Raw genomic sequence first — 26,720 nt, 5'->3', positions numbered from 1 at the left:
TGGTGGCCCACACCTGTAAACCTAGCTACACAGAAGGCTGATATCTGAGGATCGCTATTCAAAGCCAACCTGGGCAGGAAAATCCATGATGACTCCACTCCAATTATCCACCAGAAAGCTGTGGCTCAAAAGGCTCAGGGACAGTGCCCAGACCCTGAGTTCAAGCCCCACAATTGGCTGGTGCGCGCGCGCGCACACACAGACACACAGACACACAGACACACAGACACACAGAGCCAATGTGTGCCAGAATAGTCTTGGAGATACAGGTTTGTTTCCAGGAATATCTCATTTTCAACCCTTCTTTTCCTGTATAAGGGGATGAATTGTCTTTTCTAAGTGGTTACATTGTATTTTAAACCTCCTTTCAGCCTCCCAAATTATTACTCTGTTGCTTATGTCTCCCTTTTTTCTTTTTTGGTTGGTTGTGGGCCTTGAACTCAGGGCCTGGGCGCTGTCCCTGAGCTCTTCAGCTCAAGGTGAGCGCTCTAGCACTTGAGCCACATTGTCACTTCCAGTTATTCTGGTGGTTAATTAGAGATAAAGAGTCTCATGGACTTTCCTGCCTGGATGCTTTCAACCGTGATCCTCAGATCTCAGCTTCCTGACTAGCTAGGATTACAGGCATGAGCCACCAGTGCCCGTCCACTTATGTCTATCTTCTGTTCCTTCTTCAGTTTATATTTCAGGGATGCCTTTTTCCACTTAACCCTATAAATAAGCCCTGGGTTGTTCTGGAATAACAGAAAGGAGAGAGGGGGGAGGGAGGGAAGAAGGGAAAAAAGAGAGAGAGGGAGAGAGAGAGGGAGATGAGAGAGAAGGAGAGAGGAGAGATAGGAGAGAGGGAGAGGGAGAGGGATAGAAGGAGTGGGAGAGAGTGAGAGGAAGAGGAAGGGGAGAGAGAGTGAGAGGCAAACAAACTTCTCTTTGAACTATTACTTTGGACATACCTTCTCAAAGAAGAGTTCCCTTAAAAGGATTTCTTTGCCTAAAAGCCTCAATTGTTGGGCTGGAGGGTAGCTTGGTGGTAGAGTATATGCTTTAGTATGTATGATAGATGGAGCCATCCCTAGAGCCCACTGTATGTGTGTGCACACAATATACACACACATAGATGAAAACAAAACAGAACCCCTCAATTCTTTTTAGTCTCTTCCTGAATTAAGTACAGATCTCAGTCCAACATTTGTGATCCTTCAAATTTGGCCTCATTTCAATCTCTGATATTGTCTCCCAGATTCTCCTCTACTTCCCATGCTGTTGCTGTAAAGTGACAATGCTTTCAGGACCCTCATTTTAAAAATTCACTTTCCTCTTAAAGTTACAGACTATCAGAAAATTTGCTCCTTGAAATCCCATCAGTAAAGATAAATCATCCCATGTGTGTTGAGGGTAAGTTTCTCAGACACAAAGAAGTCACTTTGATTTGTAACCCAGGTGCAAAGCTTCAGATAAGGGGTATCTGAGTGCATTCCTCATGTAGTTTCACTTTGTGTTTCCCAAAGATATAGGAGTTTGGGTTTACTTCACAGTTCAGACTCGATGAGGATCCTATGTGTTGGTCTCGCTTTGCTTGAGCCTAACAAAACACTGCAGCTTTAAAAATACACCTGGTTGACTTTTCCTTCAAATTGTGATGATCCCATTTCTTTCTTTCTTTGGTGAGATGGCCATGTGTGGTGCCCCTCCCCCCAGTTTGGGTTCTCTTTTATTAATAAGTCAAAAGCTTGAGGGGCTGGGAAGGTGGCTCAGTGGTAGAGTGCTTGCCTTGCATGCCTGAGGCCTTGGGTTTGATTCCTCAGCACCACATAAGCAGAAAAAGCCAGAAGTGGTGCTGTGGCTCAAGTGGCTCAAGCTGAAGAGCTGAGGGATAGCGCCTAGGCCCAGAGTTCAGGCCCCACGGACCGAAAGAAAAAAAAAAGCTTGATTATGTTGGATTATAGATTTGCCTCTGGTGTCTTTAAAATAAATGGCTAGGATAGGTTTTGTATACTTGACCACTGAGCTTTCCCAAAATAGGCAGCAGATAGAATTAGAGTAGATGGGATCTGGTTAGATTACCTGGATTGATTATATGGATTCCAGTCTCAGTTCTGCCTGTAACTTTAATTAGCTGGATCATCTTAAATTCAAGATATCCCACGTGGTATGTTTCTCTTGCTTAAAATGGGAGATGGGGCTGTTTCCTTTAATCCTAGAGCAGGGTTTTGGAGTGAGAAAGATATTGGTTGGAATCTACCATTTATTAATCTGTAACTTTTGCTTTTCTGAGCCTTTGTTTTGTAATGATTAAAGTAGAGATAATACTGAGAACTGAAATACAGGTTTTCCTGTGTCGACCAAGTTGATTGCTGCCAGCCTTACTATATTGATTTGCTATTTTGATTCCAACTATTATGTGAGATCAGAAGAGGTTCTTAGCGCTTCTATACCTATGTATTCCTGAGCAAAAAAAAAAAAAAAAAAATGGAGAAATAACGTACACTTCACCAGGGCTTATGGTGAGCACTAAGTGAGACTTTTTTTAAAAAGGGGGAGTTTAGAGTTTAGAGAAGTGGAGCTGTGGCTCAAGTGGTAGAGCACTGACCATGAGCAAAAAAGCAGAGGGACGGTGTCCAGGCCCTGAGTTCAAGCCCAGGGCCAGCACAATAAAGAGAAGCTTTAAAGCTATGCTTGACATAAAAATAAAAGGCTCAAAGTATGTACTGTAATTGTATTAGTATTAATTTATACTACATACGATTCTAAGTGTCAGAGGCTCAAGATAAAGATTTTCATTGTAACGATAAAACCAAAACAAAGGTACTGAAAGGCTGGAAACAATGAAACCAAATGGGGGAACTGCTTTCCAAATACAATTGACACGCCCCGCGCTGGGCTAGGACCCGCCCAGTGCTCATTAAATATGGCAGCCAGCTGGGCTGCCCTACTGCGGTTGCGCACGTTAAAACCCCTCCTAGCAGCTCCTCCTTCGCCGCGGTTCCCCATCCCACCCCCCCCCCCCCCCGCCGTCGCCTCGCCTTTCCCGCTCCCTCCCCGCCAGCGGGGCGGAGGTGCCTTGTGAGGGCCTTGCATGGCGCGCATGCTCAGACACTGGCAGGGCTGAGCTGATTCTTGTGAGGCGCCTGTCACATGAGCCTCGCGCCAGCCCCACTCCCCCTCCTCCGCGACTGGGTTGTGTGAATGAAGCTCTGCCGGCTACGTGGGGCGCTAACTCAACTTGGTGTCTCGGACGCCAGAGCCGATCGAGCGCGCCTGCCCACCGGCGGGTGGACACGGGTTCCACAGCTCCTGACCTCGGTGACAGGTAATGGGTTTTCCCTTCCCCAACAGGTCCTTTGAGGGCCCACTGCCCCCTGGCCCCCGCCCCTCCCCGGGAGCACCGTGGAAACACCGCGATTATGGGGAAACATCTCCCTTACTGGCTTGGCCCCCTCAAGGAGATGGGGGTTATCCCCCCTCCTTGTCTGGCTGCCACTGCCTGGCACTCGGAGGAGGTAGACTGGCTCGTTCTAGCCGGTGCGGGGCGGCATCTTCCCCGAGAGCCCAGCCCTGTTTGCTGAGAAGGGTCCTTGGGCTGCTGGAGCAAAGTTTCTTGGCAGAGCAGCGCCAAAGCCGCCCCGCTTTTGAATCGGGGAGGTTCGCAGCCAGCGGCGTCCGCTTTCCAGGACAGGGCTAGGGTAGCATTGGCTAGTGGAGCTAGGCAGAGGCCCGGTTCTTGTCTGCCCTGGATTTACTGCACGGTTTCTGTGGTTCTTCGCAAAGTCAAACCCTTGACTCTCGGAAAAAGTAGTTGCTGGCGCGTTTTGCTTTAGCCACTAACGCGCCTAGTTGGTTCTCTCCAGACTTTTACAACCTTGTGTTTTGGAACTCCCCTTCACCACTAAGCTTTACCTTTTACTTTCATACGCGTTTTACCTTCGTTAATATTTCAGAGCAAATCAATTGCCCGGAGTTCCAGGTGAAGTTGGGTGCCTGCCCTGGTGATAACGTCAGTGGAAGCTATCCAGAGTAAATGAGGGAAATTCAGAAATTGGAGCATTAAAAGCCAGTAAGCGATCGCTGTATATGAATTTCACATATTTATTAACAAACTCCCTGGGTAGAACTTCAGAAATGTTATATTTCTCCTAGTCCCAGTAGCCAGACATCAGTACTTGTCAATTGCAATCGAAATAAAAGAAGGGGGAAAAGTAAACCAAAACAAACTGTGGCTAGTTTCTGATAAGTAACCAGAACGCTTTTCCCTGGTGAATTCAGCATGGGAGTTTCTTTTTTCCTTCTTTGCGCGCACGCGCGTGTGTGTGTGTGTGTGTGTGTGTGTGTGTGTGTGTGTGTGTGTGTGTGTGTGTGTGTGTGTGTGTGTGTGTGTGTGTGTGTGTGTGTGTGTGTGTATCTATATCTGTATCTGTATCTATATGTGTACTAGGGCTTGAATTTAACTGGACTTGAGCGCTGTCCTTTACCTTTTTCCTCCCAGGGCTGGAGCTCTACAGTGTGAGTCACGGGTGACTTTTTTATATAATTAATTGGAAATAATAATCTCATGAATTTTTCTACTCTGGCTAGCTTTGAAATCCCTTTCTCAGAACTGAGCCTTCTGAGTGGTAGGATTACAGGCATGAGCCACCACTGAAGGGCTTGGGAGATTTTTAAAATTAATAGTTTTCTCAGATTTTTGAACTTTCCCTTATCCAAAAGCACCGGAATTTTTCCTATTGGCATTTTGGGGACTGGTGTGCACATGAACTTTTTTTTGTCTTTTAGAGGAAAATGGCTATTAAAAAGAGCCAACATGATTCTCAAGTTAGTATTAGCCTTCAGCCTTTGGGCTTTAGCTTTTTACACATTAGAGGTAGAGGAGCGGATTGTATATTGTATAAAATCTATGGAAATAGCAGCCTATTTTGCTGTTTACCAAGTCAAACAAGTGAGGACCTTTTTTGAGGAAAACAAAACAAAACAAAAGATTGGCTTGCTAACTTTTTTCCCTCCTTTCTGGGGAATAGTTGGCCATAGAGAAATTAAGACTCATTCCTAAAAGGCCCTGCCCCATATCGTGTGTGTGTGTGTGTGTGTGTGTGTGTGTGTGTGTGTGTGTGTGTGTGTGTGTGTGTGTGTGTGTGTGTGTGTGTGTGTGTGTGTGTGTGTGTGTGTGCGCGCGCGTGCGCGTGTGTGTGTGTGCGCGCGCGCGCGCGCGCGTGTGTGTGTGTGTGTGTGTGTGTGTGTGTATGTGTGTGTGTTTTGCTATGATGGAGGAAAATCTGAACAGACCCTGAGTGGTTTAGTAGCCTTAGATCCCATCCTTTCGATCCAATCATCTTTTCATATGGCTGACTCTGCTTCACTAAGAGTAAAGCTAAAAATGGTGAGTTCACCCTAGCTTTGTGGGGCTTTGTTCTGAAGGCTCTTGAGCTACATAAATAAATTTGTTATGTTTTTCTCGTTGAAAAAATTAACACATTTAGGAAATGAAGGTGTGGCTCAAGTGATAGAGCACTAGCTTTGAGCAGAAAAAGCCAAACAAGAGTGTGCAAGGCCCTGTTATCTCTCACACACAAAAAGTCAATACATTTAAATAAAAAAAAAGAAAAGCAGACTGGACTTAGCCTGTAAAAAAGACCAAATTATTAAATGATTAATATTGATTCATTGAACCAAGTGTAATGTATTAAACTTCCAAATAAGACTAAGTACAGTTGTCACACTTCATTTTTTTGCTCCTATTCCTAGTTTCTTTCAACCTATTGCAAATAGTATTATCCTAAGACAGGATGTGAAGTTAAAAAAATGGGAATTACCGGAATCAATGTGATTTTTCTTAAATGGGCATTCCACCTTTACATTTTTCTTTTTCCTTGGTCCATTTCCCCCTTTTTTATAAAAACAATATATGCTCACTCTAGGAAATCTGCAACTTGGAGGATAGTATATTGAAGTATAGAGGATGAAACACCACCTCCAGGGCATATGTCATCATTTTTCACTTTTAAAAATTGTCATCCTTCATTTCTTTTTATTTTCCTATGCAACATCTATTTTAAGACTTTATCCACAAAAAATGTTGCTGTCTTTTTTCCCTATTTTGTAATGTGAAGTTGGCTGACTTACCAATTGAGGAAGAGATTGGCTATTAATGCTGCACTTGGTTCTCCAGATCATAGAACCTTGAGATAGGAAAGATACCACTGTCAGCTCATTGGACCACTCAGCCTTAAAATTCTCAACCCCATTTACTGAAGCACCAGTGATTCCCACAGAATCTCACAGAACGGCATGGCAGTATTAACTAATGATAGAGCTCTGATTCTCTTTCTTCACCAATACCTTGCTGCTTAGAGGGGAAACTTGAAACTGTTCATGTCTGCCTATCTCCAAAAGAGGGGTTCAGAGAGGGACAGGGAATAATTTTCAAGCATTTAATTTTTTTTTCTTTTTAGATATTTCTTTTTCTGTTTATATTTTCAGGTTTGGGCCCCTGCTGTCTTGCAGAACATAGGACCACACAGCTGTGTTTCCATCCACACACCATTGTCTTGGGGAGGTGGGGAACTCCAGGAAGCATTGAACCAGTGACCCCAGCACAGGAGAAGATAAGTTCAAGATGGCCATGTGGCAGGGTAAGAATTAGCACTTATTCCTCTAGCTGGTTTTTCCTTTTATTCTGTCCTCCATCCCCACCCAACCCCCCAAGCCAGTGGCAGGCAGCCAGCTGTTTCTTTAATTTAACCCTTTGTCTTTGTAAAGACAAAGAACATTAGTTTAAAAGAAGCTACTGCTAGCTAGAAGTTCAATTTTTTTTTCTAGTGGAGGTTAGCAAGGAATTAAAGAAAATGACATGCCAGAAGCATTTAAAAGGATTTCCTTCATTTAAACTTGTGCTTGTTGGGGGTCGGGAAGGTATATGCGGAATAAGGAGATTTTTTTCTATTTGTATTTTTCATATGTTTTCCAACAAATTTGTGTCATAAGATTCTCAAAGGTGGGAGTGACAGATGTTGGTGCCTTGGTGGCTTCCCAAAGAAGACTACCTTGGGGTTTAGACAGTTTGAAAAAGCACATTTAATGTTCTAATGTTTATATTTGGTGACAGAGGGAAGATGTGTATTTTAACAATACAAACTACTTGAGAGCCAAGCTTACTAGTGTCTTGGCATCTCTTGTAGATCTGTGAATTTCTAGCACATGCAAGCTTATTTTTTTAGAGAGGTTGAGGATCAACTCTTTCAAGAGACTATCAGAATCTTGAGGAGTGCATGGGATTTTTATGTTCAGCACATGGGAAAGTGGGCTTAAGAAATGTAGACAAATACTACTGAAACTGGTTTGTGACTCACAAAAGGTTAAAGGCTGCTTGTATGGAGTAGAGTGAAATAGCTTGGATATCTATAAATATTCAACAATTGGGTTTGGTGTTGGTCTAATGTATCTTTTAAAAATGTTTGATTGTGCATGTTATAGTTTAAAAAATGTAAGCACACAAATATAACAGTTATGATGTATAGGGATTGACAATTTAAAGACATTTGTTGAAATGAGATTTGGCTTGTATATCAGCTTTAATGACCATGATAGGCATTTATCAAGAGAAGTTTAAGCTGTTTCCTTGTAATCCTAGTTACTTAGGAGGCTGAGATCTGAAGATCCTGGTTCGAAGCCAGCCCATGTAGACAAATCTGAGAGATTCCTATTTCCAATTAGCCACTAAAAAGCTGCTACTAAAAATTATAGTTCAGGACTGGAATATGGCTTAGTGGTAGAGTGCTTGCCTAGCATGCATGAAGCCCTGGGTTGGATTCCTCAGTACCACATAAACAGAAAAAGCCAGAAATGGCTCTGTGGCTCAAGCAGTAGAGTGTTATCCTTGAGCAAAAGAAGCTCAGGGCCAGTGCCCAGGCCCTGAGTTCAAGCCCCAGGACTGGCAAAAACAGTGTAGTTCAAGTGGCAGAGTGCCAGCCTTGGGAGAAAAAAAAGCTAAGCAAGAGCACAAGGTCCTGAAGTCAAGTCCTAGTACTGACCAAAAAAGAGAAAGAGAAGTTTAGATATTCTCACTTAAATCCTGAGGCATTCTTTCACTCAATAAACAGTATGCAGAGATATAAATAAGATGCAGGACCTTGGAGGGTTCCTTATTGTCTGGGGAAGGCAGTCATAGGAATAAACAATTGTGTAGCATTGGATAAGTTTTACAATAGGGAGATGGAAATCTAGAGAAAACCATGATGAACTTCAAGTTCTGAACTGATCTGAAAAATAAATGAGTAGCTAAGTGTGGCAGTTTATGTCTACAGCCCTAGCACCAGGGGGTTCACAAGAGGCTAGAAAGTTTGAGAGTAGCCTAGTGAATTCCAGGCTAGCCTGAGCTAGATAGGCAGATCCTGTTAAAAAGAAAAGACAGAGAGGGAGAGAGAGAAGGGAGAGTGGGTAATGAAGAGATAAAGACGTTCTCAAATAAAATAAAATACAATTAAAAAAAAACAAAAAACAAACAAAAAAAAAGACAGAGAGACAGAATGAGAAAGAGCAAGAGAGAGCGAGAGAGCAAGAGAGCTAGAGAGAGTGAGAGCAAGCAAGAGCGAGAGAGAGAGAGAGAGAGAGAGAGAGAGAGAGAGAGAGAGAGAGAGAGAGAGAGAGAGAGAGAGAGAGAGAGAGAGAGAGAGAGAGAGAGATTGACCAGATGGGCAAATGAGCAAATGAGAGTGTTGCATTCTGGGCAGACAGAGCAGCACTGTTTGGGAACTTCCAAGTTGCTTTGTTTGCCTGGTGTGAAATGTATGGGGGCATGACCTCAGATGAAGCAAGGAAGGTAGTCAGAGGCCAGAAAAGAAAGAACCTGTATGTTCTAGGAAGGATTTTATACTTTATACTGGAGACAAAGATTCTAAACAAGGAAGTCAGATTTTGTTTTTTAGAAAGATTACTTTGGCAGCAGGGCTGACTGTGGTGTTGGAGTTGGAGACAATGAAAGCCTGGATTCATTCAGGAGGTGTCTGGAATCATGGTTTCAGGGTGAGATGACAAGGATCTGAAAAGAAGCTGGGGCAATGAGGTTAGAGAGAATGAGGTGAGCTCTAGAAGGGTCTGTGACTAGTATGATTGATAGCCAATTTAGGCCTGGGGGCTAGTAGTATCATTATCTGGGATGGGGAGTATCATGATAGAAGCTAGTGTTCTGTGCTTTGCTTTGACTAGCTAAAGTTGAGATGCCTTTGGGCTGTGGGGTCGATATTTCAAAGGCAAATTTGAAATATGGAACTGGAGTTTGTGCAGGTGGGGATCTAAAGATTTGTTCCTAAAGATGACTAAATAGCTGGCTTTATTTTTCTCTGTATTATGTGTAAATGTCATTAGTCATTAATGATTTACTTATTTTATAATAAAAACATTTTAATATTCAACAATTCCTTTTTTTTAGCTGGTTCTGGGGCTTGAACTCTGGGCCTAGGCACTATCCCTCAGTTTTTGTGCTCAAGTCTTAGTGGTCTATCACGTGAACCACAGTTCTGCTTCTGGCTTTTTAGTGATTAATTGGAAATAAGATTCTCACAGAATCCGAGCTGTAATTACACCTGTAATCCTAGCTATTCAGAAGGCTGAGATCCGGGCTGGGAAGGTGGCTCAGTGGTAGAGCGCTTGCCTTACATGCCTGAGGCCCTGGGTTCGATTCCTCAGCACCACATAAGCAAAAAGAAAAAAGCTGGAAGTGGTGCTGTGGCTCAAGTGGTAGAGCGCTAGCCTTGAGCTGAAGAGCTGAGGGACAGTGCCCAGGCCCATAGTTCAGGCCTCACGACCGGACCCCCCCCAAAAAAAAGAAAAAAGAAAAAAAAAGAAGGCTGAGATCTGAGGATCATGGTTCAAAGCCAGCCTGGGAAATCAAGACCATGAGACTCTTATCTCCAATAAAAACCACTAGAAAACTGGAAGTGGTGCTGTGCCCAGACCCAGAGTTCAAGCCTCATGACCGACAAAAAAAAAAAAAGATTCTCACAGACTTTCCTGCTCTGGCTGGTTTTGAACTGCAGTCATCAAGTGTGAGCTACTGGTGCCCGACTTGTTCAACAATTCTTAATAAAAGTTTAACAACATTTTCCTAATTAATAATATATCTTTTTTTTGCGTGCCACTCATGGGGCTTGAACTCAAGGCCTGAGTGCTGTCCCTGAGCTTGTTTTGCTCAAGGCTAACATTCTACCACTTGATCCTAAGCTCCAATTCCAGCTTTTTGGTAGTTCATTGGAGATAAGAGTCTCACAGACTTTTCTGCCTGGGCTGGCTTTGAACTGCAATGTTTAGATCTCAGCCTCCTGAGAAGCTGGAATTACCTGTGTGAGCCACCGGTGCCTGGCTTAAATAAAATATCTTATATGTTCAAGTTGAAATCTGATTTGCTTCAAATTAGACTGAAGTAAAACCTCAGTTTTTGAACATTAGTGGAGATGGAAATGCTCTCACACAAGTAAGCTCTTTGAGTTACTATAGCTTATCTGCTGTTTTGGCCAGCTTTTGAAGGGAAAGCATAGTGTGATGATAGTTTGGAAGGTAGTAGGGTCTAATTATTAGACCACAGTTTTAGACTCTAATAGTTAGCAAGGTGGGTGTGAATCCAACTCTGATGATGGTTTTGTTACTTGGTAGCTGTGAGGGAGGCTTTGAGTAAGTCACAACTCCTTAGTGTCTCAGTTTATAAAATGGGGATAATAATAGAACTTATAGGATTCTTGTGGAGATTAAGTTAATATATACAAAGCACTTGGAACAAAGTACTATAAAATGGATGCTTTTATTATAACTAGAACATATTTTGAATAGTGTTTAGTGCGTAAAAATGCGCAGTAAACTTTAGCGATCATGGTTATTCCCACTATTCCTACCCTTCAGCCTGGGTAGGAATCTCAGGTTGTCCTGAAAGCCCTGCCTATGGTAGTCTGTTTGGGTTTTCAAGTAGAGGTTTAGATCTGAAGAGATACATCGAGCTCAAAGAGATACATCGAGCTCAACCCTAGAGTTTAAGTAGTATGTCCAAGGTTGGTCAGATAAATAGTCATGGACCAAAACCTAGGTGACAGGACTAAGCCCAGGATTCCTGATTCTCTATTCTACTGTTCTTTCTATTGGTTCATGGAAAAAGGAATGTGTAGTCTGTTCTCAGCTAGAGGAAGCTTCTGAACCAGGCTTTGGAGGCATTAGTTGAGAAACTATAAAAACTAAAGGAATCCAAATCTTTCTATTTTCTTGGGTCTTTGCTCTTTTGTTCCTTCATGGAGAATTTGGTCATATACCTCTTCAACAGGGGAAATGTTATTTTGATTTGACTCGATGGACATCTCTCATATATTTTCTGGCCATCATAAATTGAGTGTACAGGGCACATTTTAATAGTTTTTGGTGGTATTGGGGTATAAACTCAGAGCTTTGCATTTGATAGGCAAGTGTTCTACCACTTGAGGCACACCTTCTAGCCCTTTTAGCTTTAATTATTTTTCAAATTGGATCTTATGCTAACCCTCCCTCCCCCACTGGCCTCAGACATGATCCTTCTACTTACACCTCCCTCCCTTGCATGAAGCTGGGATGACACAGAACACCACACCCAGCTTGTTTGTCAAGATTGGGGGGGAGTCTCACTAATTTTTTTTGGTTGATAATGGGCTTGAACTCTGAGCCTGGATGCTGTCCCAGAGCTCTTTTTGCTCAAGGCTAGCACTCTACCACAGGAGCCACAGCGCCAATTCCTGTTTTCTGGTGGTTTATTAGAGATAAGAGTCTCACAGACTTTCCTTCTCTGGGCTAGCTTTGAACTGCAATCTGCAGATCTCAGCTTCCTGAGTAGCTAGAATTACAGGCATGAGACACTGGCACCCGGCTTAGGTCTCACTAATTTTTTTTTAACTTGGCTTGTCCTTGAACCCCAACCTGATCTCTGTTTCATAAGTAGCTAGAATTACAGGCATGCGTCACTACTTCTGGCCTGTACTTTATTATTTTTGATAACTCAAGGTTATCAGTCAGCATTAATGACATTAGTTTTATTGATCTACTAATTAAAAAAATATTGAAGAGGGGACCAGCCAGTTTGAGGTTGGAGCTCTGTGTTGTCAAGTATTACTTATGTATACAATTAGCTTTTATTGAGCCAATGTTGTTTATCAGATACTCTGCTAGTCCCTAGACACACAATGGTCAGGGAAACCAGGTGTGGTCTTCTCCTAGAACTTACCAACTAGGATAAAGGTTGCATTTCAAATAAATGAAATGGTTTAACAAATGTGCTGAAGAAATTTGGAAAAATAACACCATCATAAACATGGAAGTATTACAATAGTGTTTCTCAATGGAGGATGGACATCAGAATTTCCTGTGGTGTTTAAAACAAATATATCTCTTCCAATTGTGATTCAGTCTTAAGACCTAAGCATTTAAAGTAGCTTTGAGTGTAGATGGCTCATGCTTGTAATCCTAGCTACTCAGCAGATTGAAATAGGAGGATCCGGTTTAAAGCCAGTCCAGGCAGGAAAAGTCCTTATCTCCAATTAATCACCAAAAAGCTGGAAGTGGAGGTATGACTCAAGTGGTTGAGCATTAGCCTTGAGCCAAAAAAAAAAGAGCTCAGGCTTACCTCCCCAGACCTTGAGTTCAAGCCCAGGACTGGTACCAAAAAATTAATAAAGTAGCTTGGTGAACAACTGATGTGCCATCTTGTTTGGGAATAGCTGCATTGAAGAATGTAAAGTTAAGCTGGATACTGGTGGCTCACACATGATGTAATTCTAATTACTCAGGAATTTGAGATCTGAGGATTGTGATTTGAAGCCAGCCCATGTAGGAAAGTCTCTTGAGTCTAATTTCTAATCAGCAAAAAGACAGAGTAGAGCTGTGGCTCAAATGTTAGAGCATCAGCCTTGGGGGGCAGGCAAGTATTGAGCATGAGGCACTGAGGCACTGAGTTAAAGCCCCTGTACTGGCACGTGCACGTTCACACACATACACACACACAAAGAATTTAAAATTAAGTGAGAAAAAATCATAAAGGAACTGAAAAAATAGGAGACTATAACATGTTGAGGGGTAAAGAAGATATTTGTATGCATGCTATCAAAGGTGCAATGATTTAAAAATGATTAATATCATCAATTATATAAAAATAAAAAATTCTGTCAAACCATAAATAAAGTAAATGAGAAAATACGAACAATTGCAACAAGACACATTATGCTTAATTCAGAGGAACAGAAGAAAAATGCAGGTCTGTTAGTAGAAAAATGGGGTGCAAAGGAAAATACATAAAAGGAGAAATTTAAATGGGCAGCAAACATGAAAAAATGTAGTAGTGCTGTGGACATCAGTTTGCTGAAATTGTTTTGTGCAGTTTTTAGGCTAATGAGACTCAATCCATCTATGCCTCAGTCAGACATCTTGTAGTTATTTCCTTTAAATATCAGTTGACTCTTAATATGATCTTAACTAGAATTTCAAGTCTGTGTCAGCATAGTGGAATTCTGTTTCCTCTTATCCCCTTCCTTTTTTTATATATGTATTTTATTTAGGAAATAAACGTAGTTAAGTCCTGAAAAAAATATAGTAGTGAAGGAAGGGGAATTAGAATGGCATGCCATTTTCTCTAATATAACTTGCAAAGATTAAGAAGGAATGATAGAACCAGAGTTGGCAAGAACACCAGGAAGCAGCTGTTCCTGCTCACTTCTGGTGGGAATGTCAGTGTGGCAGTATTTAGCATAAGCTTTAAAAATATGTTGACCTTTGGACTTAGCAGTTAATTTTCCTGACATTTATCCTAAGGAAATAATTAAGGATGTGTCCAATCATGTATCAACAAGGATATTAATCATAGGATTTTCTATACTGGGAAAAATTGGTAATACTTGAATTTTCTTGCAGTTATAAAGTGGGATACTGTAATTACTCGAATGACATTGTGGAATTCTATGTAGTAATGTAAAAATAGGTTCACAATGTTAAATGAGGAGAATAGCGTATTGTGAACAAATAACAGTTAAACATATGGGCTCTGGGCTGAGATGTGGTTTCAAAATTCCAGTTATATCTATCTGCTATACTTTCTTCAGTGTTCTTTAATATATTCATAATTAAAATGGGTAAAAAACAGCTAACCTAAAAGGTCCATCTTCTGTGCTCATTAGGATCATCTGGAGATCTATATACATTTCTGAAACCTAGGCCTTATTCAAACCAATTAATCTGAATCTTTTTTTTTTTTTTTTTGTGGGGCTTGAACTCTGGGCCTGATAATCTAAATCTTTTTTTTTTTTTTTTGTCAGTCATGGGCCTGAACTCTGGGCCTGGGCGTTATCCCTCAGCTCTTCAGCTCAAGGCTAGCACTCTACCACTTGAGCCACAGCGCCACTTCTGGCTTTTTCTGCTTATGTGGTGCTGAGGAATTGAACCCAGGCCTCATGCATGCAAAGCAAGCACTCTACCACTGAGCCACCTTCCCAGCCCCAATCTAAATCTTAAAATGGATCCAGATGACTATTTTTGAATGTCACAGCCAAATTTTAGAATCACCAAGCAATTATTGAGGGGATTGAATGGGAATGCATGTACCTATCATTATTATTGCTATTGAAAAATTAATAATATGATTCCATTTTAATCATCATATTTGCTATGATTTTTGTGCTTTTGATAATATCAAGAAAGTCCTGAGAGATTATACATAGAATTCTTTTTTGTGTGTGTGCTAGTCCCAGTGCTTGAACTCAAGGCTTAGGTGTTGTCCCTGAGCTTTCTTATTCAAGGATAATGCTCTATTACTTGAGTCACAGCTCCACTTCCAACTTTTTTTGGTGCTTAATTGGAGATAAGAGTGTCTTGAACTTTCGTGCTTGGGCTGGTTTCAAACCTTGATCCTTAGATCTCATCCTCCTGAGTAGCTAGGATTACAGGTATGAGCCACTGGTGCTTAAACTATACACAGAATATTTAATAAATATATTTCAGTGGTAGAACAATAGCTTAGTAAGCAAGGATCTGAGTTATATTTGGAGCACTACAAAAAAAACCCCAAATAAACCACTAGCATATGCCTGAATTTGTGATAATCAGGAGGCTGAGATCTGAGGATTACCAGCCTGGGCAGAAAAGTCTTATGGGAGACTCATATATCCAAAAAGCTGAAAGTGGAGGCTTGTACCAAGTAGTAGAGTGCCAGCCTTACATGGGAAAGCCAAGGAGAGCATGATACCCTGAGTTCAAGCCTCAGTATTAGCACATACACACACAATAAAAAGAATTACAGTTAACTTGGTTTTTGCTCATTTGTATATTTCTTTTTATCTGTAAAAACATTGAATACTTGTGAATTTTATAAGGCATAATTGCCAAAGGAAAGATATATATACATATATATCTATAGATATGTCTATAGATATATAGATATATATATACCTATCTATTTTCACACATCTTTTTGCTGTTGTTGTTGGTTGTGGGTCTTGAACTTTTGGCCTGGGTGTTGTCCCTGAGCTCTTCAGCTCAAGGCTAGTGCTCTACCACTGGAGCCACAGCACCACTTCCCGTTTTCTGGTGGTTAATTGGAGATAAGAGTCTCTTGGACATTCCTGCCTTTTCTGGCTTTGAACCATGATCCTCAGATCTCAGCTTTCTGAGTAGCTAGGATAATAGGCATGAGCCACTGCCACCCGGCCACATATATCTTTTTATCTGAATATGTTTATAGTTTTAAAAGCCCTGAAAATACAATTTCTATATTGTAGTAGATCCACACAGTACAATATTTGGCCACTTCAAATCAAGGGTATACCTATCACCAGTGGCTCATTCTTTTTTTAAATTTTTAAATTTTGTATTTTTTTGGCTCATTCTTATAATCCTAAATACTCAGGAGGCTGAGATCTGAATTTCAAAGCCAGCTAGGACAGGAACGTCTCTGAAACTCTTACCTGCAATTAACCAGCAAGTTGCCAGAAGTTGAGTTGTGGCTGAAGTGACAGAGCACAGAGCACAGCCTTGGAGTCAGAAAACTAAGGAATAGCACCCAGGCCCTGAGTTCAAGCCCTAGGAGACACACACACACACACACACACACACACACACACACACACACACACACACACACACACACACACACACACACACACACACACACACACACACACACACACACACACACACACACACACACACACACACACACACACACACACACACACACACACACACACACACACACACACACTCATAAGTAATAGCTAGGTGTGGTGGCATACATCTGTAATACTAATACTTGGGAGGCTGAGGCAGGAGTAGTTTTTTTTCTTTTTTTCTTTTCCTTTTTTTTTTTTTTTTTTTTTGCCAGTCTGAACTTAGGACCTGGACACTGTACCTGAGCTTCTTTGTGCTCAAGGCTAGTACTCTACCACTTGAGCCCCAGTGCCACTTCCAGTTTTTTCTGTGTATGTGGTGTTGAGAAATCGAACCCAGGGCTTCATGCATACTAGACAAACAGTCTACCACTAAGCAATATTCCTAGACCCAAAGAAGCAGGATAGTTCCAGGCTAGCCTGTGCTGTATTCACAGTAAGATCCTGTCTCAAAAAAATTAAAAGGTCAAGAGTATTTCTGTGGAAAATCTTCATGAGGAAAACATAGAAGGAAATGTTTTCTTGCTATCAAAGTATCTTTCTCCAGGTGGTAGGATACACTTTCTTTTTATTCTCCTTTTTCATAATTTTATTTTCCAAATTTAATACAAGAGTTATTAATACTTTTATACTAGCAAATGAATGATTTAAAAATGAGATAGAAAAATCAATGGTCTCAGCTGGATACCAGTGGCTCACACCTGTAACCTTAAGCTACTCAGGAGGCTGAGAGCTAGAGGTTTGTGGTTTGAAGTGAGCCCAGGCAGAAAAGTCCTTGAGACTCCATTCCTAAAAAGGACTGGTAGAGTGATACCTCCTCAAACAAGCTGCTTTATGAGAGGCCCTGACTTTAAACCAAGGTATCACCAGAAAAAAAAAATCAGTGCTCTCTCAAAGACTGCCTCCACCAGGGCTGGCTTTTGGACACCTGCTTCAGTCACTGTATGTACCTTTCAGCTTTGAAGAAGGGCATCCAGGCCCCAGTGGGTTTAGTTAGATCAAGCTCTTTCCTATAATACTTCTTCAAGTACTTAAAAAAGATTTATTTTAAAGATTTATTTTTTTACTAGTATCCATCTATTAGTTGTATAAGTGGCTTTTCATTGTGACATTTCGATAAATGCATACAAAGTACTCAGACCAAACTTACTCTCTCCATCTTTCTCCTCATCTCCCTACTTCCCTTCTAAAATGATTTCAACAATTTTTAAAAACTTATTTGCCAGTCCTGGGGCTTGAACTCTGGCCCTGGGTGCTATCCCTGAGCTTCTTTTGCTTAAAGTGAGAGCTCTACACCTGCACCATTTCTGGCTTTTTTGAAGAGTCTCATGAGTTTCCTGCCTAGGCTGTCTTTGAACCACAATCCTCAGATCTCAGCCTCATGAGTAGTTAGGATTACAGGCATGAGCCATCAGTGCCCAGAAAAACTGCTTTTTTTTTTTGTCCATCATGGAGCTTGAAGTCAGGGTTTGGCCACTGTCCCTGAGCTTTTGTGCTTCAGGCTAGTGCTCTATCACTTAGAGCCACAGCTCCATTTCCTCAACAGGTTTTATTGTTCTATTTTTATACGTGCATGTCAGGTACTTTGACCATATTCATCCTTCCTCACCATCTCTGATGACCCTTGCCTGATAACCACACTCAACCACACCACAGCCTATTTTTCCTTCCTGTCCTTTTTTCCCCATTATTTTAATGTATATGATACAAAGGGAGTTCACCATGGCAATTCATATGCATATATATTATAATGTAGTCAGATTGACCTTCTCCATTGTTCTCTCTATCCTCATCCCTCCCCTCCCATACTGGAAAACAGCTTTCAGTGAGCTCCTATGCCATGCCATCTACATACATAGACTCAAGGGCTCTTGTAACTTTTGGCTGCCTCTCCTATTGACTCCACAAAATCCTTTAGGGATTGACAGGAGGGACAGGAGAATGTACAAAACAAAATGTGAAATTAATACTGTATCTAACAGACAGGTTATACACTAAAGTGAGGTGGCAAAATATGTCAAGGTATGCATGAAAATTAAGGCAGAGAAAACTTGTAATGAAATAGTTGTGATGAGAAAGTGTTCTTCTGGCTTCAAATCCAAAGGAAGTATATGTTTGTTTGGACCTTGCAGGTTTTTTTTTAACACATCACAGTGTATCTATAAACACTGTGGTGATTTAGCTAATACCTAACAGGCCAAGAGGAAAAGTCACAAAGCAATGAATTGATTTCCAGAGGTTTAGTGTGAAGTGTGGTAGCCTTGAGCCTTGCTAATTGGACCACTATTACCTAAAAAATCAATTTGGCCCTGACTATTAACCAAAATGTTAGTATCTATGTGGCTTTCTAGTGAAAGTCAGGCTGTTATATACAGTAGTATGAATGACTCAGACCCCGCCCCCCCTCCTCCACTTTCAACCATTTAGTATAAAACAGCAGGAACTCAAGAATTGAGTTTTGTTTTGTTTTGTTTTTGTTGGTCATGGGGCCTGAACTCTGGGCCTGGGTGCTGTCCCTCAGCTCTTCAGCTCAAGTTTAGCCCTCTACCACTTGAGCCACAGCGCGCCACTTCTGGCTTTTTCTGCTTATATGGTGCTGAGGAATCAAACCCAGGGCCTCCTGTATGTGAGGCAAGCACTCTACCACTGATCCACCTTCCCAGCCTGAGTTCTTTGTTAATTTAGAAATAAATAAGCCAGAGACACTGGAGCCTCGCTTTTGTAATCTAGCTACAAGGAGGTTGAGAGCCGAGGATCCCAGTTCAAAGCCAGTCTGGGCAAACAAACCTGAGTGCATCTTATCTCTAATAAACCAGTAAAAAGCAGGAAGTAGAGCTGTGGCTCAAGTGGTAGAGCCTCAGCCTGGAGAAAATAAAAGTTAAGGGAGATCATGAGGTTCTGAGTTGAAGTCCCAGTAGTGGCACAATAAATAAATATTAATTCATACACATTTGAATGTTCTTTGTCTCTATTCATCTGTCACCTTCCCACAAGTCTTCATGGAGAGAGAAACAAAAGGGAGACAGATTCTGATGGCAAGCATAGAGAAAGGGGTAAATGAAAACAATTTTTCAGAAACTTTTTTACAAGCCTCAACTATTTCTCAAGCACAATTGTAGAGTAAGCCCAGGTCCTGGAATTTGACACACCTACCTGCATCTGAATTTACCTCTGCCATTCGGTAGTGAAAGTTACCTAACTCTAAAAGATTGAGTTGTTGCACCCAGGGTCAAGAGTGTTCTCTGAGATAGACACTTTTGTATTTATGTCCTTGTTCTGGCAGAAGTAGGCAGGTAACTTTGGGCAAGTTAGTTGCCTTGCCTGCTTCCTCTTCTTTAAAATGGGGGTACTAATAATACTTGTTAATTAGTATATTGGTATTAGTGTATTAGTACATTTCTTAGGATAATGCCATGATTTAATATATACACTTGTTCAGCACTCCCAAACGCTAGCCATCACTATTATAATATGCACAAAATCCAGATAATTTTTACCTCACATGATTCTAGATGAGAATAAGGTAACCATGGAATTACTTGGCCCATTCATTGCTGATCTGGTTGTATTATAATTGGGGCATGAAATATTAAATTATAAATTATGGTAATAAAGAAGATTTTTTTTTTTTGGGTCCGGTTGTGGGGCCTGAACTCTGGGCCTGGGCGCTGTCCCTCAGCTCTTCAGCTCAAAGCTAGCGCTCTACCACTTGAGCCATAGCGCCACTTCCGGCTTTTTCTTTTTGCTTATGTGGTGCTGAGGAATCGAACCCAGGGCCTCAGGTATGCAAGGCAAGCGCTCTACCACTGAGCCACCTTCCCAGCCCCAAGAAGATTTTTTTTTTTTTTTTTTTTTTGTCGGTCGTGGGGCTTGAACTCTGGGCCTGGGCGTTGTCCCTTAGCTCTTCAGCTCAAGGCAAGCGCTCTACCACTTGAGCTACAGCGCCACTTCCGGTTTTAAGCTGGAAAGAATCTTCAGATGTGATCTGTTTCAAGTGTTCAATCTTGGAAAGGAAGAAATTGATACCCATGTGGGATTCTGTGCCACACAGCTTGTCACATGGTCAGGACCAACCTCCGGGCTCCTGATAATCAATGTTGCTCTCCTGGCCTTTCTCCCTCTCTACCTATTTTGCATTATTGAATTGTGTTGCCTGTTTTTGGTTTGGATATTTTAGTTTTCTGCTTAATATTTGTCTTTCTTTACTATAACTTATTGCTACTATGAAAAAAAGTTGTGCTGGAGGCTGAGATCGGAGGATGCTGTTTGAAGTTAGCCTGGGCAGGAAAGTCTGTGAGACTTGTTTTTTGGTGAGAGACTGGAACTCCAACTCGTACCTGCTGCTATCGCTCTGCCAACTGAGTCCTGCCTCTAACCCCAAACACTTTAACTCCAATAAACTCCCCTTTCCCCAATCTGGAAATGGAGCTGTGACTCAGGTGGTATAGCACTCACCTTGAAGTTCAGAAACTGTGTCCAGGCTTTGAATTCAAGCTCCAGCACTGGCATGTGCATGTGTGTGTGTGCACATGTGCGCACGTGTGCGCACACACACATGAGTTTTATTTTTCCTCCTGAAACATGTTATCTTTTCATTGAGACATTGGAGAATATTTTCATCCTCTTGTCAACTCTGTTTGCATTTTTTGAAATAAGCTATAAGTCCTTATATTTTAAGAATTATAAACCAGAATTATGATTCAGAACTTTCTGTTTCATGTAATTCTGTGTCATGCGGGGGCAGGGCTAGAAAGTTTCACTATTCATGGCAACACATGCTACATTCTTCTTCCTACCGTCTGTGAACATCCCCTGGTATTTACAGACTCAGGGTCAGGCCAGGAAGACTGTTGAACAGTTAATAGTATGAAGTAACTTCCTTAGTAATGGCATATTTTGATACTTTCCAGTCCCAAACCAATCTGGCATTAGATGGCATTTTATTGTATTTATTTAGGATTTCTGCCCTGACTACTTCTCTGAGAAACAGAGAGCAACACAGAAATGAGAACAGAGAGTAATCAGAAAGAAATTCAGGATAGGGACCACCTTGAATTAGTTATTAAAATGAGTAAGATATTTTGGCCACTGAATTCTTCTATTTTTTTCGGCCTACCTCCTAAAAAATTAACACATTTGATCACATCATTGACATCTTCTGGACAAAAAAGAAGTATTTGGATATAGAGGCAACTTGGCTCTGTTTATGCTGTTTTCTGGCCCTATCACTCCCCTCTCTTTGCTCTGGCTTCACTTGTGGCCTACCTGTGACTCAGGACTGAGTATAGCCAGGTTGAAATCCTGATTTTTCCTATTTAGCTTGAGGGTAGTAAGTGGCAGGCAGACAAGAGAGTCTCTGCTGTTTTTTTGGGGGGTGGGATGGGGTGGAGGGGTGGTCCTGAAGCTTGAACTCAGGGTCTGGGAGCTTTTCATGAGCTTTTTTTTGCTTTAGGCTTATGCTCTATCATTTGAGCCATAGTTCCACTTCCAGCTTTTTGGTGATTAATTGGAGATGAGTCTCATGGACTTTCATGCCCAGATTGGCTTTGAACCTTGATTCTCAAATCTCAGCCTCCTGATAGCTAGGATTACAGGCATGAGCTACCAGCAGCCAGCTGTTTATATTTCTAATTGTGTCAAGAACTTATACTTTGTGGAGGGGAAGGGAAAAAACAAATCGTTTAAATAGGGATACAGGTGGATCCATTGCAACAATGAGATGTACAAATCATTATGTTGAGAAACGAATTTTACCACTTTGGTGGGAGGGGGGAGCGATGGTAAGGGATGGGAAGGGGAAACAAAGGAGGATGGGAAGGGGAAACAAAGGAGGAGGCAACAATGCTTGATAAGAAATGTACTCATTATCCTGCCCACGTAATTGTAACTGCTCTGTAAGGTATTTTCACAATAAAAAAAATTCAAAAAAAAACTTATTTTCTTTAGATTCAATCCTTCAGTAAAAAAACAACAACAACAATCTTTTCCCCTTAGATTTCTCTGCATTGAATAATTGTTCTACTGTGCAACAAATATGAAAGCTCACATTCTGAAAAGTACCAACATTCATTGCTTTTTCTCAGTTAGAGGCTACACAACCTCATGGCTGAGATCATTTCAGTAAGTAGTGTTTCTGGCAAATATCATCAGCTTTTCCCCAAACGTCCCCCATTCTCTTGATAAAATTGGCTTTTCCTTTCTCTACGTCTCTGTCTTTGTCTCTGTCTTTCTCGCTCTGTTTTGGTAGTATGGGGTTTAAACTCAGGGCCTAATGTTTGCTAGGCGAAAACATTTTATCACTTGAGCCATACTACAAGCTCCTTTTGCTTTAGTTTGTTCCTTTCAGATAGGCTTTTGTGATTTTTCCTGGGCTAACTTGATCTCCATCCTTGTATTTTTTCTTTCCAAGTAGCTGAGATTGCGGGCATAAGCCCACTTTTCCCACCCCCAGTTCTTTGTGTGTTTCCTCTGCTCTGATGCATACCCCTCAAGGATATTGTCTGCATTTATGGTCTTTGGTCTGCTTTGTGTCAGGCCCTGGAGTGGGTGGGTGGGTGTTGGGTTCATGATCTCTCCTTTCTAAACCTTGCAGTCTTGTGGGGGATTGGAGCACAAATACCATACACTCACATTTCCTTATAAAGTATTTAAGTGCCAGGAAAATCAAGTCCTCCAAAGAAGAATAATAGGTGAGACATCATTTAATAAAGTAAGGGGGCCTAGGAGGAAGTGACCAGTTCACTTGAGACTTGAAAGATAAGTAGGAGTTTTCCAGGGAAGAATTAGGATCCCAGGTTTAGGAAACAAAGTGGAAATTCCTGAGGTGGAAAAAAACCTGGGTTCTTTCCCAGAATGGTGGAGTGGAGCTCTCTTACAGTGAATGAGGTATAAAGGGGTGCTGGATAAAACTGGATGAGTGAGCAGGGGCAGGTAATATGGCTTTGTGGGCTACATTACCCAACTATTCTTAGTAATGTGAAATTCCCAATAGATTGGGAAGGACAGGATGACCCGTGAATGAGCAGGGAGTGTCTCATCTGTCTTTTGAGGCAGAGAGAGCTCAGCACATATTGTATGTATTCCTTGAATCTTTGCTTAATGAGTAATAGCTGCTTGGCCTTTCTACCAGCGTTGCCATGGAGATTAAATGAGATAAGGTTTGCTAAGGTGCTTTGCAAAACATAAAATGTTAAACAAGTGTTACCGTAGAGTGATTCATTAGATTCTATGCAGTGATGCTCACAGACATTCATTGTCACTAGGAAACGCTTTCCCATTCTCTGTTAAACCAGCAAAATCGCTCAATTAGATCGATCCACAACATGAATATGCTGATGTACTGAGTTCTTACATATTCAAATTGTGTCTCTCATGCCACTGCCTAATTATGGGTGAGTGGAAACTGCCTTATATCACACCATTATGTAGCACTCCTGGTGTTAGAGATAATTATGGGTGGCATTGCCAGAGGCCATATAGTTTTCTGTTCTGTGCTGAATTCAACTTTCTAAATCTCAGAATCATACAAATCCTTTATTTAAGAGCCCGATTAATACAGAGGAATAGCACCCTCTGGATTTGCATTTGAAATGGAGCAAGTGTGATCACTGTAGGGTGTGCTTGCCACCAACTGTGGCACTTGGTTTTCTAAATTGTTAAAAGATGTAACAAAATGGTCAGTGCTTTGCTATTTCTGTGTTAAATATGGAGTTCCTTATTTGAGCTGCAGGAACTTTTGAGCCAGGCTTGACTTAAAAGCCCACCTCTGTATTCAGTTTGTGGTTGTATAAAACAGGGATGGAGGGAGTCAGCTTGGAAGTCCTTATGAAAATGTATAATGTGAATACCTTTTGTCCCAGTGGATTTATTCTAAAAAGGAATTGTATAAAGGTCATTTGTTAACAAGGATATTGGTTGCTTCCTTGCCATCTTTTCTTATTGTCCCCCATGAGAGACCGCCTATATTAATCATGGTATGTACATGGGAGGCTGTTCATTTCATTATAAAGGGTGAAGTAGATTTATATATAGTGACAATGAATGATGTTCAGGAAGTTGGGCACTGATGGCTCACACACATAATCCTAGTTATTCAGGAGGCAGAGATCTGAGGATCGCAGTTCTAAAGAAATTCAGGCAGGAAAGTCTATGAGACTCTTATCGCCAATTAACCACCAAAGAATCCTGAAATGGAATTGTGGCTTAAGTGGTAGAGTGCTAGCCTTGAGCAAAAAAGCTAAGGGACAGTGCCAGGCCCTGAGTTCAAGCCCCGGAACTGGCACATACAAAAAAAAGTTCAGGAGGCTATGTATTATAGGATCCCATTTGTACCATAGAATGGAAGGTTTTCTGGGATAGATAAATATGCACTTGTGAATATGTATTTACTTAATTTTTGTATGGTGCTGGGGATCAAACATGTTAGGCAAGCTCTTTACCACTGAGCTACATTCCAGATCCCTTTAGTTTGTATGTATGTATGTATGTATGTATGTATGTATACACACACACACACACACACACATATGTACTTATGTATACTTGGAAAATGTCTGAAACAATGCTTAAGAAACAATTCTTACTTTGAGGTTAGGGGTGGCAGGGGTGTGTATGTGTATGTGTTTGTGTGTGTATGTACACATATGTGCCCATGCACCCATGTGGTAGTACTCAGGCTTCAACTCAGTGCTTCATACTCTCATTTGGCTCTTTTACTCAAGGCTGGTGCACTACCACTTGAGCCATCCCTCCACTTCTGACTTCTTTCTCATTAATTGGAGATTAGAGTCTCTCAAACTTTTCTGTAGCAGCTGGCTTCAAATTGTGATCCTCAGATCTCAGCCTCTTAAGTTGCTAGGATTATAGGCATGAACCACATGAGCAAGTGGCTGGGCTAGGGCTTTTTATTATCATTTGATATCTGTTTATACTGTCAACCTTTCTTCCTTCCCTCCCTCCCTCCCTCCTTCCCTCCCTCCCTGCCTCCTTCCTTCTTTCCCTCCTTCCTCCCTTTAATATTTATGTACAAAATGCTTCTCAAAATTTTCTTCAGTAGCCAAAAGGTAGAAATAATATCTGTCCACCAACAGAGGAATGGTTAATCAGAATATGGCATATATGTATATAATATACATACACATGTAGATGGGAATATTATTCAGTCATACAAAGGAATTCAATCCTGCTACATATTGCAGCATGTTTAACTGTTGAAAACATGGGCACAAAAGGACAATTATCACATGATTCTAATTATACCAAGTACCTAGAATATAAAAATCAATAAAGAGAGTAATATAAATACTACAGTTTTCTTCAGGATGGAGAAATGGGTATAGAGTTTCTGTTCAGCATAAAGAAAAAGTCCTGGAAATGGACAGTGGAGATAGGTACCCAACACTGCTATACTTCCTTTTTTTTGGGGGGGGGGTCCGGTCATGGGACCTGAACTCTGGGCTTGTGCGCTGTCCCTCAGCTCTTCAGCTCAAGGCTAGCGCTCTACCATTTTGAGCCACAACACCACTTCCAGTTTTTTGGTGGTTAATTGGAGATTCCTACCCAGGCTGGCTTTGAACCGCAATCCTCAGATCTCACCCTGCTGAATAAGATTACAGGCATGAGCCACCAGCGCCTGGTGAAAATAAACTTTTTTTGTTTTTGGGTCCGGTGGTGGGGCTGAACTCTGGGCCTGGGCGCTGTCCCTCAGCTCTTCAGCTCAAGGCTAGCACTCTACCACTTGAGCCACAGCGCCACTTCCAGCTTTTTTTCTTTTTGCTTATGTGGTGCTGAGGAATCGAACTCGGGGCCTCATGCAAGCAAGGCAAGCGCTCTACCACTGAGCCACCTTCCCAGCCCTATACTTCCTTTAAATAACAAAGAAAAACCATAACTCACTAGATTCTTTCCTTGACAGTATTAATTTATACTAAGAAATAAAAGGTATAATAGTGGTTGGGATAGGAGGTTAGATGAGAAGCAGAGGAGGCCAAGGCCGCAAAGCAAGGGCCTCTACAAGTAAGCCACCAAGAAATCATCATAGCCCGAGGGCTTTGTTCAATCTTAATGCTAAGAAAATAAGTAAGATTAAATAGGAACAAAATTATGGTTTTATGATTTTTTAATGAAACAGTTGTAATTATACCATTAATTTTAATCTCTGGGTGTTTTAATACCCAGTACTTAATACCTAAGCAATATAATAATTGTATTCTAGACTACAGTTTAAAATTATGTCTCAGAGTCTGGAATAATAGCTATTGCAATTGTTAAGCTTATTTGAATGTTATAAGAGAATATTAGGTTATAATTTCTTGAGCTTTTTATTTAAATGCCTAAGGAGAAATTCAGGCACAGGCATATGTTTGAGGTAGAGAAGATATATGTTGTTTAATACAGTATTTCATCTTCAAATTCTTCAGGTTCCTTTTGGCCCATCTTCCCTAAAATGAGAGCTTTTGCCTTTGTTCCAGTCAAAGAAATATCAGTCTAGATGTTCTCTGAGTAATACATGGAGTTCTATTCTGTTTTGAATGGGGAGAAGACGGATTATTCTGTGTTAGCTGACCCTAGTTCTCTAAT

At 41.2% G+C, this 26,720-nt stretch overlaps 1 protein-coding gene across 1 annotated transcript in view; it reads left to right on the top strand.

Annotated features, from left to right (window-relative positions):
* Window positions 1-3,172: 3,172 nt before the first annotated feature.
* Window positions 3,173-26,720, top strand: part of Clcn5 (chloride voltage-gated channel 5) — a 197,596-nt gene continuing 174,048 nt past the window's right edge. Inside the window, exons 1-3 of the mRNA XM_070040457.1 lie at window positions 3,173-3,307; window positions 3,936-4,051; window positions 6,469-6,620. Of these exons, the coding sequence (XP_069896558.1) occupies window positions 6,605-6,620 (16 nt within the window). The 5' untranslated portion in view covers window positions 3,173-3,307; window positions 3,936-4,051; window positions 6,469-6,604. The remainder of the gene's footprint in view (window positions 3,308-3,935; window positions 4,052-6,468; window positions 6,621-26,720) is intronic.

This window comes from Dipodomys merriami, unplaced genomic scaffold, assembly GCF_024711535.1.
Source record: "Dipodomys merriami isolate MVZ:Mamm:240054 unplaced genomic scaffold, mDipMer1.0.p SCAF_3, whole genome shotgun sequence".
Lineage (NCBI taxonomy): Eukaryota > Metazoa > Chordata > Mammalia > Rodentia > Heteromyidae > Dipodomys > Dipodomys merriami.
This window is presented reverse-complemented; position numbering and strand designations above follow the sequence as displayed.